Source organism: Gopherus flavomarginatus, chromosome 2 (genome assembly GCF_025201925.1).
Source record: "Gopherus flavomarginatus isolate rGopFla2 chromosome 2, rGopFla2.mat.asm, whole genome shotgun sequence".
Taxonomy (NCBI): Eukaryota; Metazoa; Chordata; order Testudines; family Testudinidae; genus Gopherus; species Gopherus flavomarginatus.
The window spans coordinates 26,308,175-26,322,986 of NC_066618.1; the positions used below are offsets into that span (position 1 = coordinate 26,308,175).

General features: G+C 41.9%; 1 protein-coding gene across 3 annotated transcripts in view; it reads left to right on the forward strand.

Moving 5' to 3' along the window:
• Positions 1 to 14,812, forward strand: part of PFKP (phosphofructokinase, platelet) — an 83,006-nt gene that overhangs the window by 14,644 nt on the left and 53,550 nt on the right. For all 3 annotated transcript variants that reach the window (XM_050942239.1, XM_050942237.1, XM_050942238.1), the window contains exons 3-5: positions 6,745 to 6,822; positions 10,037 to 10,226; positions 13,914 to 14,079. In XM_050942239.1, coding sequence (XP_050798196.1) covers positions 6,745 to 6,822; positions 10,037 to 10,226; positions 13,914 to 14,079 — 434 coding nt within the window. The remainder of the gene's footprint in view (positions 1 to 6,744; positions 6,823 to 10,036; positions 10,227 to 13,913; positions 14,080 to 14,812) is intronic.

Here is a 14,812-nt window from a genome sequence, read left to right on the forward strand (position 1 = left end):
AAAGGGATAGATCAGTGGTTTTCAACCTTTTTCATTTGTGGACCCCTAAAAATTTCAAATGTAGGTGTGGATCCCTTTGGAATTCTAGTGTCTGTATATATAGTTGAATTCTGTTCAGTCAGTTTTCAGTCTTAAGTCTTCCACGGACCCCTTAGACATAGTCCATGAACCCCTTAGGGAGGTCCATGAACCACAGGTTGAAAACCACTGGGGTAGATAAAAAGACAGACAGTATCATAATACTTCCATATAAATCCATGGTTTGCCCATACCTTGAATACTGCATGCAGTTCTGGTCACTCCATCTCAAAAACAGATATATTAGAATTGGAAAAGGTACAGAGAAGGACAACAAAATGAATAAGGGTATGGAACAGCTGCCATATGATGAGAGGTTAAAAAAGACTGAGACTTTTTAGCTGGGAAAGGAGAGGACTAAGAGGGGAGATGATAGAGGTCTATAAAATGGTGACTGGTGTGGAGAAAGTAAATAAGCATCTGTTATTTACTCCTTCACATAAAACAAGAATCAGGGGTCACCCAATGAAATGAATAGATAGCCGATTTAAGACAAACAAAAGAAAGTACTTACTCACACAACAAACAACCTGTGGAACTCATTGGTAAGGAGTGTTGTGAAGGCCCAAACTATAACAGAGTTCAAAATCAAACAAGATAAGTTCATGGAGATTAGGTCCATCAATGACTATTAGCTAAGATGGTCAGGTATACAGTCCTATGCACTGGCTGTTCCAAGCCTCTGAGTGCCAGAAGCTGGGAGTGGATGATAGGGAATAGATCACTCAATGATTGCCTGTTATGGTCATTCTTTCCAGAGCACTTGGCACTGGCCACTGTCAGAAGACAGGATACTGGGCTAGATGGATCATTAGTCTGACCTAGAATGGCCGTTCTTATGTTTTAGAAGCTTATAAGCCAAAATAAACATTTTATGTAGGTTAGAATGTGGGATGCAATTTTGCTAATTAAAGGTGATTTTAATATGTCATATGAACTAAATTTAATTATAGAAGGGCTAGAAAATACAGCATTTGCTAGTTTGTATTTACCTAACACACTATTTATATTTTTAAACTTGATTATTTATTCATTTTTGTCCATATCTGTTTAAACTCAGAGTGCAGCCACTAGAGCTATAAAATAAGTTTGTAAAGGAGGCTTTTTGTTTGTTTTTTAACTTAAGCTATTCCTAATGCTGGACACGTTAAGCTGTAAAAGTTACTTGGCATAACAAGGCATTCACTGAAGTTTGTACAGTAAAATAAGCAACATATACATTTATATGTGCTTCAGAATAATGTGTACATATGGTTAATCCAATAGTCTGTGGCAGTTTGAAAATGGACATGAGTTTGAGCTTGAAAGAAAAATAGTAACAGCTATTTGGAAAAATAACCATCAAGCAAATTTTGTTATATTGGACACTAAAGTTTTGTTTCAAAATGCTGAAATTAATTCAACTATGTTATGAAATATGATGAAGATTATTCTGAGGCTAAATATGGTAAAAGCTTTCCATAATTTTAGCTTGCAAGAAAGACAGCCAAAGAACTTCTTATCCTGCCCCCTTCTCCTCCTCCCTGCCCCCTCATCTCATCCCTTGTAAGAAGGGATACAAATTGACTGTGAGCTGAAAGGAAATTCTAGGAATTGGCAAGCTAATGAGCACACCAAACATTCAGAAGCTGGTAGTTGTGGCTGCACAGCACAAAAGATTTCTGGAGCACAGTGCTCTGCTTATTTGCATACCAATTCTGTTTTTGTAGTAGGAAAATATTAATTCTACCCTTCATTCCCTGTCCCTCCCATGGTTCGAAATTAATATGTCTGCCATTTGGATGGTTTGCTACCTCTGTTGTATGACTTAATGGACGATTGGCAGTGAAGTACTGGACTGGGTCCTGCATCATGATGATAGCCAAGAGTGGACAGATCCCTGGGTGCAGCCAAAATACACAGAGTGCAAGTCAAGAAGCAGTATGCAAAGATAGCTTAAAGCTCCCGTGTTACTGTCCTGCCCTGGTGCGTCTATGTACATGGACTATATAGCTGTTATCTTTACCCTGTGGTAGAGCAGTGTGAAGGGTTCTCTTATTCAAGCCAGGCTACAGTGGTCATAAGAGGTCCAAAATACATCTGAGCATGCACACTCTTTTCCTTGCTGCAGGGAGTATAACAGTAAGAGCCTGTCACGTAAGACCCCCCCATAACGTGTCTGTGCTGTTGGAGGATCATCCTCACACTGGGAAGTAAAAAATTCACCCTCTTCCTGACTTTATGTACCTCAAAATTAATAAGATAAGTGCTCAGTTCAAGCCTTCTCAGTCTTGGCTCTCCTGGGGTTCCTACCTCAGGACTGCTCACATTCATTCACTTTCCATGTCTTTCCAAGGCTGACCTGTTCTCAGGGCCGGTGCAAGGAAGTTTCGCATCCTAGGCCAAACTTCTACCTTGTGCCCCTCCCTGCTAACCCCGCCCCCCATGGCAGCTAACCAAGGCCCCCACCGGGGAGTCCGTCAACCCCCTGCCCAGGGAGCCCCCCCAGCATCAGCTACCCCCCGCTGCAGTAGCGAACCCTGCTCGGGGAGACCACCATCACGGCAGCTAACCCCGCCTGGAGAGCCCCCCCACGGCAGCTAACCCCGCCTGGGGAGACTCCCCCCTAGTCCCCTGCGGAAGCTAACCCCACCCAAGGAGCCCCCCTGCGGCAGCTAACCCCGCCTGGGGAGACTCCCACCCCTCCCCGCCCACGGCGGCAGCTAACTCTACCTGGGGAGCCCGCCGCAGCTCTCCTCCATTAAGCACGCCGACACCGCTCTAATTCTCCTCCCGCCGCCTCGTTTGCCTAAATGGTTGCACCGGCCCTGCCTGTTCTTAAATTTACCAAAAATGAAGAAATATTTCTGTATATGACATTCTGGGGTGCAATCCAGATCAGTGAGGGGTTATGTCACCCTTGCCATCAGCTTGGAGTGCCTCACAGTGCTTTGCTGTTGTAGCTCCCAACCCGGACATCTCACAAACAGTATGCAGGTTACACAGCCCTGGTCCAGCAACCCTGGCCTCAGCAGCTTGTCAGCAAACACCAGCTACTCTTGGTCTTCCAGCAGCCTGGGGTTCCACTTGCAGGTGACCCCAACACATGCCCAGTCCCAAATTTCCCCCCCAAAACATGTATTCTGAACTGTCCAGCCCTCTTCTGGACAGTCCAGGTATATTAGGTCCATTGCCCATCTAAAGGGAGCAATAAACAACAGTTTGCTACCCTAAATGGAGTTACCCACACAATTCAGTTTAAACCCAACACTGGATTAGTTTGGATTAATGAATTAAACAAGCTTATATAACTTCAAGGAGATATGTTTTAAGCGAGTACAAGTATAAGGCATTAAAGTTAGAAATGATTAAGATAAATTAAGATAAAACGCTTCCTAAACTTAACAAACAATACTTGATTCAAGGTGAAGTTCTTACCATATGCTTCCAGCAACAGGGCTGACCAACTTCATGTCAGAATCTCACCCCAAAGTCAAATAGGCGGGTTTCTTTTGCCTTCTTCCATGAAAGAGTGAGAGATGGATAGGAAGAGATAACTTGGAGGGGTTTTGCCCCTTACTTTTATAGTTTAGTCACCCTTTGAAATGCATTTTTCTGAGGGCAACCACTAATTAAAATTCATTCAAACAGTAAAGGAGGGCGGTGAAAGATTTCCCTCTGTTTGCTGAAATGCAGATTTTTCTTGTCTCCTGTCTTCCCTTCTTGCTGTCTGAGGACACTGTTTACAACGTATATGTAAATTGAGGTAACAGCTCATTCCTTTGTTTAAGACCTGCTTGACCAGTTCTGCCTAATCATGTGGGTTTGAACATGTGCTACTAACATTAGTTAGGAAGAATTCATAACTTTACATATAATGTTGCTACACACTGTTCATTATGGTATTATTGACCAGCGAGTTACTAGTTTTCCAATGATACCTCACAAGGCATATTTTATACAAAAATTATTACAGTGGCATGTAGGGTGTGAATGCCGGGATGCGTTCTGTCATACTTTAGTAGACCACTTAATACACTCAAATGTGTAACTGCTGATATTCTGCAATTTTTAGCTTTCTTAATGCCTTCCAGGATAAGGCAAATTGGGGATAATTGCAGATTAATTACTGTAGTTTGAAGACATGAATCTGTAGAAGTTGTGTGAGGTGAATATTGATGTACAATGTAGTTACTGTAGCAGAGCAGGGATTCCAACAGAGAGTAACCTTCCATCTGGTTTACACTTGTGTAGGTCAGGAATACATATGATTTGTTGTGAGTAGGGGACATGCCTATGAGAGAGGAATCTGCTTGTAGTTCGACCCTTTCAACATTACACTGTAGGGGTGGGCAAACTTTTTGGCCCAAGGGCCACATTGGGGTTGTGAAACTTTGAGGCTGTGCCTCTCCAAAAAGCCTAGCCCCCACCCCGTATCCGCCCCCTTCCACTTCCTGCCTCCCTCAGGACCTCCGACCCATCCAACCCCCCTTCTCCTTGTCCCCTGACCACTGCCTCCTGGAAACCCCACCCCTAACCACCCCCCTGGGATTCCACCCCCTATCCAAACTCCCATTCTCCCTGTCCCCTGACTGCCCCAACCCCTATCCACACCCCCACCCCCTGACAGGCCCCCCCAGGACTCCACGCCTATCCAGTCCCCTCCCGATCCCCGTCTCCTGGTCCCTATCCACACTCCTTGCCCTCTGATAGGCCCCCAGGACTCCCACGCTTATCCAACCCCCCCGTGCTCCCCGGCCCTTGACTGCCCCCCCCCCAAACCTCCACCTCATCCAACCGCTCCCTGTCCCCTGACTGATCCCCTGGGACCTCCTGCCCCTTATCCAACCCCCCGGTCCTGGCCCCTTTACCATGCCACTCAAAGCAGCATGTCTGGCAGGAGCGCGCCTCCTAGAGCGCTGCCGCATGATGGCGTGGCTGCGGGGAACGGGGGACAGCAGGAGAGGGGCCGGGGGCTAGCCTCCCTGGCTGGGAGTTCAAGGGCCGGACAGGATGGTCCCGCGGGCCGTAGTTTGCCCACCTCTGCTGTAGATTGTCACCAGGATGTTGATTTTTATTCTTTGATTGTGTGTTGATTAATCATGCAGTCATTTTTCTTTCCTGGGTGCATATAAATGCCTTAGAAGTATGCTGTTTGCAGTGTTGTAACCATATTGATCGCAGAGAAAGACAATGAGTGGGGGCAGGTAATATTTTTTATTGGACCAACTTCTGTGGATGAAAGAGACAAGCTTCCAAGCTTCACAGAGCTCTTCTTCTGGTCTGGAAGAGGTAACCGGAGTGTCACAACTAAATACAAGGTGGGACAGATTGTTAAACATATGGGGTTAATGAGTATTGTAAAAAACCTCTTAAAATGAAGCTGTCAATTAACACCGCTACAATCAGAACAAAGAAGGGCTAGTAGATTACAAATTGTTGTAATGAACCATAAAACCAATGTCTCTATTGAGGCTGTGATTATTAGTGTCTAGCAGAGTTATGAATTTAAGTTATCTGTCTTGTAGTTTGAAGGTGTTGTGCAGGTTTCCTTTGAGGATTAGGACTGGTAGATCAGATTGTGTTGTGAAGAATGTTTATCTATGGATGATAGAGTGTTTTTGTCTTTTATCATTTTTCTGGGTGAGTTCATTCGAGAGCGTAGTGATTGTCTAGTTTCACCTATATAGCTGTTGTTGGGACATTTGATGCACTGGATGAGGTACATCACATGTCACAATAAACACGTGTAGGGGTATTGATCATTATAGCAAAGATATGTCGGCAAGTTTTCCATCTGTTTTTCTGGCTGTGTGTGGTACTGCTCTGAGTTGGTATGTTCTGGCCTCTGGGGAGCTTGCTTCTGATGATGAACTTGGAGATGTTGGGAGGTCTTTGGAAGACTAGGAGAGGAGTTTTGGGAAAGATTTCTTTCAGGGTGTGATCCACATCAAGTAAGGGTTATAATTTATTGATAATACCCTGTGTGGATTCCAGTTTGAGGAGTGTGATCTGTGGTTTTTTTGTTTGTTGTTTTGTGTTTTGTATTGAACAGGGTAGATAAAAATCAATGATTTAAAAAAAAATAAGAAATCTGATTTTTTATTTAAATCAGTTTTTTTTTATAAAATGCTTTTTGAGGAGAGAACCTATCTAAAGATAGTTTTAATTAAGATACATTATAGCTCAAAGATATCTCATTGTGTGCATGCCATTCATCTTAGTGGAGGGTTAACTCAGCAATCCAGTGATGAACATTTAATTGTCAGTATTATTAACTTTTTCATCGTTTATGTAAAAAAAATGAGGGAGGATCACAGATCTGCACAGTTTATTGAAAGCAGTGACTCACGTCAGTGCCACAAGTAGTGGCTTGTGGGAGATGCCATCATTTACCTTCAAATCAAAAAGAAGCCAAGCCTCATAAGCCAACAGAGCCCATAGGTGCATTCAAGTACCTTAAGAAGCCCATTAGAGCCAAGTGGCACACATCATCAATTTACTGTGAATAGTGTATAATTTTTGTTGTTCATGTAAATGGGGCTAAAGTTGGTGGCACTTGGAAGAGTACTACTGTCTAAAATATATGCATATATAGATAAAAATGTACAACATGACCATCACCCCAGTAGTAGTAATAGGCAGAATGACATGTCAGGTTTCTAAAATATGTTTCTCTTGTCTCAGGGTTACCAAGGTATGGTTGATGGAGGTGACAACATTGTTGAAGTGTCATGGGAAAGTGTTTCAAGCATCTTGCAAGTGGTAAGTACTGTAAACAACAGAAAACAAAGCAAAGCCCAGAATTTTTAACCTTGAAGACCAAGGCCAAGAATTTCAAAAGTAGTCAGTGATGTTGACTGGCTCCATTTTTGGGCATCCAAGTTCAAACACCTGTTGATAGGGCCTGATTTCCAGATAATTGATGCACAGCACCTTCCAAAAATCAGACCTCTATGTGGTACTGTATATCATGCCGGGCACCTAGAAATAGTAACCCCTTTTGAAAATGTAGGTCTTAGATCTTCAAAATTGGGTGCCCAAAGTTAGGCTCCTAAATGTATGTTTAGGCATACACATTAATCAGGAGTGGCAGAATTGTGCCCCAGAAGTTTAAAACAATGTCATATTAGTACCTATTAGGGAAGTGCTGTGTTTTATGTGATGCCATGGAAGCTGTTCACCAATAAAAGTAAACATTTACATTTTTGAAATTTATGTGCAAAACAGTTGCTAAAAATGAAACCATTATATGTGGAGACTAGTGCACATAACCTGGTGGGCTCCTTTAACCAGATCATTGTGCAAAACAGGATTGTGCTGTAGTTAGCTCTCTGCAGTATTTCTTCTTCATAAAATAGCTCTCATTTTCACTAACACATAAAAGAAAGAAAGATGTTGCTTGCCAGCCTTTCTGTTCTTTTCTATCCTATTCTAATTTTATTTTGCAAAAATAAGTATTTTGAGGGAATGGGTAATTTTTTTTCTACTTGGTTCATAATTCTGTTTCTGAATAGAGGCATCCACTATTAGCAGCAAATAGGTCACATACGTCTTTCATTTAACAAGACTCTTGTCTATTATCATTTCTGATGTTTCTAATGTGAGTTACTCATTGTTTCCATAATGACTGGTTACTTTTAGAATCACTTCAAGTGTGTGTTTGTGCTGCACTCTCATTCATGGAGACAGGTTTCCCAGCTATCTTCCTCACTTTCATCTTCCCGTTATCAGCTTGTTATGACTTTCAACACGTATGGGCAATGCTAAGAAATGGTTTGGAACAGGAAGTACTCGGTGGTGAGGCAATCTGTTTCAGATGGCAATACAAACTGTACAAATTCCAGGCTCAAATTTGGGTTGGGCCTGGCTCAGATTTCTTGTTTTTACTCTACATAGGAAATTATTACCTCAGTGTTTCATAATCATCTCCATATCTTCTGGTAGGAAAAAAGAAAATCTTCTGCATTATGTTAATGTTACTTTCTAGAACGCATTAGAAATACAGCAAAACTATAATCAAGGACAATAAGCTTGTATAAATGACAAAAAAGATATTCTAATGATTATATATTTTCTGTGAAGCTTGCTGACAGATTCTAAGCAGATTTTAGACAGTTAACAAAATCATCCAAAAGACAGGACTTGATGTTCAACTACCCAGACATCTGTTGAGAAGATAATACAGCAGGGCACAGATTATCCAATAAGTTCTTGGAATGCATTGGAGACACATTTTATTACAGAAGGTGGAGAAAGTGACTAGGGGAGAGTCTATTCTAGATTTGATTCTGACGAACAGGGAGGAACTGGTTTAGAATTTGAAGGTGGAAGGCAGCTTGGGTGAAAGTGATCATGAAATGATAGAGTTCATGATTTTAAGGAATGGTAGGAGTGACAACAGCAACATAAAGACAATGGATTTCAAGAAGGCAGACTTTAGAAAACTCAGGGAGTTGGTAGGTAATATCTCATGGGAATGAAGTCTAAGGGAAAAAAGAATTCTGGAGAGTTGGCAGTTTTTTAAAGAGACATTATTAAGGCTACAAGAGCAAATTATCCCAATGCATATGGAAGAGGAAGTATGGTAAGAGACCACCCTGGCTTAACCAGTAGATCTTTAATGACCTGATCCTCCAAAAAGAGTCATATAAAAAGTAGAAGTGTGGAGGATGAGAGAGATTCCAGAGAATTAGGAAAGGGCAAGTATAGTAGCTATTTATTAAAATGGGAATAAGGACAACCCAGGGAATTATAGATCAGTCATCTTAACTTCGGTACCCAGAAAGATAATGCAGCAAATTATCAAACAATCAATTTGTAAGCACCTGGAATAAAATAACGTGATAAGTAACAGACAACACAGATTTGTCAAGAATAAATCATGTCAGACCAACCTAATAGTCTTTTATTTGACAGGGTAACAAGCCTTGTGGATTGAGGGAAGGCAATAGATATGATATAACTCGACTTTAGTAAGGCTTTTGATACAGATACACATACCTGCTCATAAACACAGTAGAGAAATATAGCCTAGATGAACCTACTGTAAGGTGGGCACACAGTAGGTTGTAAAAGTGTACTCAGAGAGTAGTTATTAATGCTTCACAATCAGACTGGAAGGGCATATCAAATGGGTCCCTCAGGGGTCTGTCCTGGGTCCAGTTCTATTCAAAATGATTTGGCTAATATATTTATAAAGTTTGTGGGTGATACCATCCTCGGAGGGATTGCAAGCACTGTAAAGGACAAATCTTGAGAAACTGGAGAAATTATCTGAAATACATAGGATGTTATTCAATAAGGACACATTTGCTTTGGAAGTCACAATCACTTGCACCAATACAAAATGAGAAAGGACTACCTAGTAGGGAGTACTGCAGAAAAGGATCTGGGGGTCATAATGGATCACAAACTAAATATCAGTCCACAGTGTAACACTGTGTTGTAAAACAAAGCAAACAGTCGGGAACGTATTAGCAGGAGTGTTGTAAGCAAGACATGAGAAGTAATTCTTTCACTGCTCTCAGCACTGATAAAACAGAGTATTGTGTCTAGTTCTGGGCACCACATTTCAGGAAAGATGTGGACGAAGTCCGGAGGAGAGCAACAAAAATGATTAATGGTCTAGAAAACATGACCTGCAAGGAAAGATTGAAAAAGATTGAAAAAAATGGGTTTGTTTAGTCTGGAGAAGAGAAGACTGAAGGGAGACAGGATAACAGTCTTCAAGTATATAAAAGGTTTTCTTATCTACCACACTTGTTTCCTGCCTCATTGCCTGATATGCATGTACCTGCCATAGGTTTTAGAATGTAATTTTCCTAGAGATTTGGGTAGCTCTATATTATTTTCTAGTGTACTCCCATACTCTTTTTTGTTAATATTTTCTTAATTAACAAATCAACATAAAAATTAGTGGCAATTTACATAACATATTACAAAGATAAATTAGAACTGATTTATTTCCTTTTTCCAGGGAGGGACAGTTATTGGTAGTGCACGCTGCAAAGAATTTCGTACCCGGGAAGGCCGTTTGAAGGCAGCTTTCAACTTGATTCAGCGTGGAATCACTAACCTTTGTGTGATTGGTGGTGATGGTAGTTTAACAGGTGCTAATCTCTTTCGTGAAGAATGGAGTGGACTTCTAGAGGAACTGGCACAAAGTGGTAAGTAAGTTTGCATCTCTGTGAACATGTAAAGCTCTTACTCCTTCAGCTGTTGAAAGAAAATGATATGTTGTTGTTACATGCAGAAAAGTTACATTCAAATAATGTTATTGAGGTTGCAAAGTCAACCATGTGAAAATTAGGAAATGCTAGATTTATGATTGTGTACACATAACTTTCCAGTCCCCTTGTGCATCCATTCTGTGCTCTGAATAAGCCAGAGTTCCTGTGATAAAAAAAAAGTACAGGATCATGTAATTAAAGATTATCATAATGCATACACAAAGGGGGCCAAATTAAAGTTGCATAGTGTCACAGTGTCAGGAGAGGTTCTGAGTGTGGGGGGGAGTGAGGCTCGGCAGGAGGGTCTGTGTATGAGGGGGTCTGGATGCACAGGGGTTGTGTGTATGGAGGAGCAACTCCCTGTACAGTGATTCCTCCCCCTGCAGCTGAGGAGCAATGGGTGCAGGAAGCACAAAGGGGGCAGTTTGCAGAGCTTTCTACAGCTGGGGGAGAAATCTAGGGCTGAATCTGACAGACCCCAAGATGCTGTGCAGCTGAGCCTGGTGCAGGGATACTGTTCACCAGAGAAAGCCTCTGTGAGTTCTTAAAGGGCCCAGTAGAGAGGAAAAAAAGAAGTGGGGAGCTGCAGACACATGAGTGGCCACAAGGGGTGCTCAATAACACAACAGTACTGTTACACACAAATAAATGGACACAAATCTGACATCAGGAATCATAACATTCAAAAACCAGTAGGGGAACATTTTAACCTGTCTGGTCACTCAATAACAGACCTGAGCGTGGCAATTTTGCAACAGAAAAGCTTCAAAAACAGACTCCAATGAGAAACTGCTGAACTTGAATTGATATGCAAACTAGATACAATCAACGTAGGCTTGAACAGAGACTAGGAATGGCTGAGCCATTACAAACATTGAATCTATCTCCCCATGTCAGTATTCTCACACTTCTTATCAAACTGTCTGTACTGGGCTATCTTGATTATCACTTCAAAAGTTTTTTCTCTTACTTAATTGGCCTCTCAGAGTTGGTAAGACAACTCCCACCTTTTCATGCTCTCTGTATGTGTACATATATCTCTCAATATATGTTCCATTCTATGCATCTGAAGAAGTGGGCTGTAGCCCACAAAAGCTTATGCTCAGATAAATTTGTTAGTCTCTAAGGTGCCACAAGTACTCCTGTTCTGTTACACACAGGAAACCATAAATCTGACATTTCCTAAGTTTTAAGTACTTGACTTTGCAGCCCAAATAACTTTCTTTAATGTAGCCTTTATGTGTGTAATATTCTAGAGTTTTAATTAAATGAAAGAAAGGTAAAAACAAGTTTTATTATGTACAGCTCTCTATCATGAATCAACAGCAGAGTCTGAACCCTGAACCTCCAGCACTGCTGCTTCTTGAAATACCAGATTAACAACAATGGCTGGCAGCCAGAGAAGGCTGTTTTCTCTGAGGTGGTGGGTTTTTGGATCTATGGGCTGGTTGGGGGGAAGCCCAGTCTGGCCTGGAGTTCTCTCCTTCCCCCAGGGGTGCTCCTGTCCCATGTGTTACCCCAGAGGGATTATTGGCTTCTGGTACCATGTGGTGGATCTGTAAGAGATTGGCCTCTCTCCCTCTCTTCCCCTTGCCCCCAGCCTGGGAGTTGGGAGAGCTCCTGCCTCATGTGATTCCCCAGTTGAGGTGGGGAGTGATAAATAGGCAAATGGCTTATAAACGGAGAAGCCTGGTTCAGCTCAGCTCTTTCCTCCTCACCTCTGCTTACACCTCTGTCAGCTCCTTGGTGCAATGTGTGATGGTGCTGCTTTGGTGCTAGCATGACCTTGGACTGGGGAATGGTCAGTGAGTTTTTTGGCAGGCTGTCAAAATTTCCTGCAGTTATATCTTTAGTGCATTAGTTTGGGTGAGATGTTTTCATGTGTGGATAGGGTAGGCAGGGCCGGCTCCAGGCCCCAGCTCGCCAAGCGCATGCTTGGGGCGGCATGCTGCGGGGGGCGCTCTGCCAGTTGCCGGGAGGGCGGCAGGTGGCTCCGGTGGACCTCACGCAGGCGTGCCTGCAGAGGGTCCGCTGGTCCCGCGGCTCCGGTGGAGCTGCTGGACCGGCAAGCGGCAGAGCGCCCCCCACGGTGTGCCGCCGTGCTTGGGGCGACGAAATGGCTAGAGCCGGCCCTGAGGATAGGGGGTAGGTGCAACAACCAATAAGAGTCAGAGTTATCTCTGCAGTGAAGACATATCCTGAGGAACATGTAAGAGAGGGTAATGGTGATTTTTAACACTTAATATCTCAGCCAAATCTGAATGGAATTTCCTGGGACAAAAAAGCATGCTGTATCTCAAGGGGAAAACCCTACAGAAAATCCAGGCTTGCTACAAACAGTAGAGGTGTGAGAACTTTTCAAAGAAAACATTTATAAGAAACCTTTGTAATGGATAGTGCTAGGCAACCTTTATATAGACATTGCTAGCACCTTCCTCTGTAATAATAGAAAATGTCCCTACTATTGTATGTTGCTCAGTTGCACCAAAACAGTGCAGTGGACGTGGTTGCAGTGAGGTTGTCTCCTTGATGCTATAAATTGCAATTTATGCTTGTGTCGGCTCCAGTTCCCATTGCTTTAATTCACTTCCTCTACTTTATCCTTCTATTTTTCTAAAAATAATTAATCTGAGATTGGAATTTAGTCTTAAACACATGAATAATATACTGATGTAAGTCTTCCACCTGAAGTCACCAGGAATACTCATGTGAGTAAAGCTACATATTTGTTTTCAGACTCAGACCCCAGTGTATTGGGCTGTCACATCTTATAATCACTGAGCAACTTCTCAGAAAGATTCCCAGGAACTGAATGAAATATGCATTGTGTAATATATTAGCAATGTCACATTTGTGCCCCCTTTGGGTAGCTGTATTTGGGCCCTAAAATATTAGACTCTAAAAAGAACAACCACCCTTTCATAGCACATTCTTTGCTAGCACAAATTAGAAGTTTGTCTTTGGTAAAATTCTGTAGCTTTCCTGCAAGTAGAAATCTAAATGACTGACCCAGTATTTTTTCATTGTAGTTTGGGAGAGACATGCTTAGATTTAGAATGCAGCTTCTCCATTCCCATTCATTCATCAGTCATGAAACAATGTACTGGAGTCTTTCAGTCACACAGAAAGGGTTTCACCCAGCATTTCATGCTGAGGACCATATATTTTCCCTTGTTTTAGAATTTCCTATCCCCTGGAACATGCTTAGTCACATCCACAATTCAGTTTGCACTCCTCTACTTCTTCACTCCATCCCATACATTGAGTGTGTAATTTGAATGATGTTTTTTGGGGTTAGGGAGTGACAACCTCAAGACTAGTTCTAAACTCTCTGAACAATTGGCCTAGCAAATCTCTCGGTGGGATGAAGTGCTTTTGGTTTGTTCCAAAAGACCCTTGATCTTAAAGAAAAGCTGTCCTGTCCTCTTGCTGCAAGAAGTTTTATTCAGCTTTTTAGCTTTGGCTAACCTTTTCCCTAAGGAAATAAAATTTCTAAAATAAAAAATATAACTCTTACCAAAAAAAAAACCCCTAAATTGATACATTGCAGCTACAGTCTGATTTTGCTTCATCTCATGTGGCTGGCTATTGTTAATAGATGGTTTTGCGGCTATTTCTCTGCAGGCAAGATTGAAGAAGAAGCTGTGAAGAAATATGTTTACCTCAACATTGTGGGGATGGTTGGATCCATAGATAATGACTTCTGTGGCACGGATATGACCATTGGTACTGACTCAGCCTTGCACAGAATCATTGAAGTTGTGGATGCCATCATGACCACTGCTCAAAGGTAACAGGATGCATGTGGGAATACACGAGAGTTTAAAATATTACGTTTTTCCCAGTGGTAAAATCAGGCATATTTATCATTTAGTTGTCATAGAATACTTCATATATATGAACTAATGTGATGTAAAGTTCTTAGACTGCATAGACCTAGAATTACATTGCGAGTAAAAGTTAACCCCTTACCTCTTGAATTGGTTTATGTGTTGTGGGAGAGAATTGGGGTGAAGATGGTCTGAGAGATGGATCAAACATGGACAGGGAGCATTTTTATGTGTGTTTTGTGTTTGTAAATTTAATCCTTTTATTTTGCTAACTGGATTGAATTGTGCAAATATACTTTCTGTTTTCCCTTGTAACTTTCTAATTAAAATATGAACGATGATGAAAGAAAGAGGCTTATAACTTTGGAGAGAATACAATGTAATCTGGGCAATGATTGTGCAGTGGGAACCTCCATCCTAAAATGCAGCAATACCTTATTTCAGTCCTGGGTCTGTCTTGATCACAGGATACAGTCAGGCTGCACTCTGTTCCAAAATCTGGGGTGCCTTTGAGATATGAACAAACGTCCATAAGGGAAAACAATGAGAGTCAGACCAGAGCAGGAGTTAAACTCAGGTCTCCAGAGGCAAAAAGTTGATATGTTAATCCAATTTCCATTTGTCCATCACCTTACTATATTCAGCATCACAAAACTTTTTAAGAGTAGCAAAGAATCCTGTGGCACCTTATAG